Source organism: Gavialis gangeticus, unplaced genomic scaffold, assembly GCF_001723915.1.
Source record: "Gavialis gangeticus isolate Ggan-Ray unplaced genomic scaffold, GavGan_comp1, whole genome shotgun sequence".
NCBI lineage: Eukaryota > Metazoa > Chordata > Crocodylia > Gavialidae > Gavialis > Gavialis gangeticus.
Genome location: NW_017729031.1, coordinates 28,818,078 through 28,821,471, shown reverse-complemented (window position 1 = coordinate 28,821,471; position 3,394 = coordinate 28,818,078). Strand labels below are relative to the sequence as shown.

The 3,394-nt window shown below is 54.4% G+C and overlaps 1 protein-coding gene across 2 annotated transcripts in view; it reads right to left on the bottom strand.

The window, feature by feature from the left end:
- LOC109301393 (poly [ADP-ribose] polymerase 14-like) overlaps nt 1-3,394 on the bottom strand; it is a 52,534-nt gene that overhangs the window by 43,166 nt on the left and 5,974 nt on the right. Inside the window, exon 1 of one of the 2 annotated variants that reach the window (XM_019522547.1) lies at nt 2,821-3,010. The exons of the other annotated variant lie outside the window; for it this stretch is intronic. Within the exon in view, the coding sequence (XP_019378092.1) occupies nt 2,821-3,010 (190 nt within the window). Of the gene's footprint in view, nt 1-2,820; nt 3,011-3,394 lie in introns of those variants that run through there. 2 annotated transcript variants of the gene reach the window in all.

Sequence of the window (3,394 nt, the reverse complement as noted above, 5' to 3'; positions counted from 1 at the left end):
GGCAGGGTGGGCAATTATTTTGGGCGGAGGGCTGCTTACTGGGTTTTGGCAAGCCATCAAGGGCCACATGCCAGGCAGCCAGGGGCAGATATATATTATATTAATTTTTTTTAGGGGCTCTGCAGGCCAGATAGAATGGCCTGGCGGGCCACATCCAGCCCCACGGGCCACATTTTGTCCACCCCTGCTTTATACAGCTCACTAGGTCCCCACTCCGTCTCCCAATGCAGTCCCTGCTAAAGGCTGCTCCAGGGCTCTGAAGGGTCGATGAAGATGCATACGAGGAGTTACTCAACAGTAACTTCTAGGTGGATGTTTCATCTTATGCAGCTGTAGAAATTGGGAAGCACGAAGGAAAAATATAAAAAGCTCTTGTTCATACCAGCGACATCAGAGTATCTTCACTTCGGCTACTGTCCCAACACTGGAGAAGGTAAAAGCATGAAACGCCCGAGCCTGGGAATGTAACCTATTGCAATGCGTTTCAGCAGAACCTAGCACCATGGGGCCCCTGTACACCTCATTTATCTGGGCACTACCAAAATTAGGACTGGGACATAAGGCGGATACAATCACTCCTTCGGAGGGCACTCCATCACAGAGAACTTCTATGAAGCACTGACACCTCCATATCATGCAATCGTCCTAGCCATATTAGGGGGTTAAATCCACCTCCCCTATCAAATACTGATTATGCCATGAAATTAGAACTTCTTTGTACAGCATTTTTAGATCACAGGCTCTATCTAATATTTACTTGTTATTAAGTCTCACTCAAAGTAATGTTACATTTACAGATTTCATAGGACTGTGGTAGAGATGGATGAAAGGCCCCTAGTCAGAAAAGTGCGATATAAACAGCCTTCTGCAGCGAGATTCAAACACTGCAAAAGTACCAAAAATTTGGACAGTCACTCAATGTGGCGCACACGGAACATGAGAACAAGGCTCATAGACAAAATACATGTGGAAGAGTGGGCAAGAGCTGTAAATGCAACCGAGAAAAAACTTGTAGTAAATAACTGAATATCACAGTTATGTCATTTTTTCTCTCAAGCTAGGTAGAAACTGCGACTGCACCTACCTGGACATACAAGGGAGCAAAGGGCAGAGAGGGGTTGCTCACATCTCAGAGCAATCTGCCAAGTTTGTGAGCTGTGTGCGCGAGGAAGGCATAAGTAAGGGGGAAGGGGGAGGCTGGAGAAAGGCAGGAAACCAAATGAAACCCCAGTTCCTGTCCCTCAACAACAAGCAGCACTGAGCAAACAGGATTTTTGGTTTAAAAAACAAAAAACTGACTTCCTCCCCTAAAGCACTGCCACTCTCTCCCCACCCTCCCCCAGCCCGGGAGAAAACAGATCCTTCCCCTATTTATAAGCCAGCACACTCATACAAGAAACACTGCACCCAGCAATGTCATGCAGCCACTCCTGGGTGCCCGACGGAGGAACCATTTTAACAGTGCACAGCAACAGCTGCCAACTTTAGACGCAAGAAAACATTTGGAGATAAAGGGGAAAGAAACATCTCTGATGCTTTTTCAGCTTGCTCAATTTGGTCATGTGACAGCATAAGGAAGAGTTATTTTCCCCCAGTCAATGTCTCTTTTTTCTGTGAATATTTCAAACAGGACCAGAAGGAAAACCATGATACAAACCACACACATTTTTTTTTTCTTTTGCAGCACAGCTGGAGACTCCTGACCAAAGGGCAGGGAAAAGTAAAGTATGGTCTCCAAACGTCCACAGCTGGCAGGAGCTTGCTGGTCTCAAAGCAGCAGGTAAGAGCACAGACTGGGCCTGGGCTCGGGCTTGGGCTCTTCCAGCGACACAAGCTGCATTTGCCAACTCAGCTGCTCTCTTGCTTCGCGCTAGTTGGTCTCATTTTCTCTTCAAGGAAGCAGGAGCAGACTTACCAACCCCACCAGCACATTTCAACTGATTATTTCTCCTCCCACCCGCCCCCCCAAAAATAAATAAAAAAGAGCAGTTAATACTCAGAGCATGAGAGGGAGGGGGAGGCAAAGGGAATGAGGATATAATTATGCCAGGCCCGCAACCTCATGGAGCCTCTCAAAAGTATGCAAGTGTTTTGCTGAAGAGGCATTAACCTACGAGTAACATAGTCACTGCAAGTGGCACGGGATCCCTCGAGCCTACATGGACATTTCAGACGCGGGACGTTGGCTGCTGTGGTTCTTCTGCTTTACCTGGGACAGGGTTGGGGGACAGGCTTGCGCTGCGGCAGGGCTGGAGGCAGGTTTCTCTAGACATCATGTAGACAGTGGTTCCCAACCTGTGTTATACAGCAGATTGGCATGGGAGCCGGCTGCCTCCCTCCGGGGGCTGCCCACCTTCACGCCGTGGGCCCAGGGGTCTGAGCGGGGGCTCATGCCACGGCCCGGCAGCCAACCCTTTGCAGCGCGGTACCGGGAGGTTTGGAGAGGGATGACCCTTCCCCTGGCCGGGGTGAGAGGCCCCTTCTGGCCCCATTTCTGCGATTCTCCCACACGCGTCAATGGAGCAGATCTTTAGCCATTTCTTCCGAAACCTGCACGCCCAGCCCGGCCCTGCATGACGCCCCTGCATCTCTGGGGGCACCCAGCCCCCCCGCCCTCTCCAGAGGAAAAGCCCCAGAGGCGACGGGTGGTTTATAACTGCCCCGTCACCGAGAAGCCAGGGCGCACGTGGATGAACCGCGCCATAAATGGAGACAGGCCACACACCTGACAAGAGCCCCCAGCTGAGGGCGAAGAGCCGGGCGGGCTGGAGAGAGGTGCGAGGACCCCCGGCCCGCCCCGGCCCCGGCCCCGGCCCCTACCTCGCTCGTCGGCGAAGCAGACCAGCACCTGCCCGCGCCGCTCCAGCAGCTCGCACTCGCCGCCGCCAGACCGCCGCGCGCTCTGGAAGTAGCGGAGTAGCTTGTTGCGCAGCGCCCGGGTCAGCCCCGCCGGCCCCGCCGCGCCCTCCAGCACCACCGCGAACCGGCATCCAGGCCCCTCCGCCGCCATGGCCGCGCGCAGCCCCTGCTTTCGGTTTCATTTCCCCGCCGGGCCTGGCCTACCCGGGGAGGAGAGGCGGCGGCCCGGAGCCTTGGCAGGCGCCCGAGCCCTGGAGGCAGCTAGAGACGGGGCAGTCCTTGCACGAGTAGGCAGTGTTGCCTCTGACTGAGGCAGTGCTCCAGGGTTGGGTTGGGTTTTTTTAACGTGCTTTTGCCTTCCTGATGCGAAGTCACGCATGGCATTACAGCGTGTGATGAAGGCCTCCCCGCGGGGAATGAGCCTGCCTCTGGAAAAGCCGCTGGGGGTGTTCAAAAGCAGCAGCCCCTTGGCGAGCGGGAAGGGCTGGAGTGGGGCAAGGCACCGGGGTAGCCAGCAAGGCCCGCCCAGGGTGCC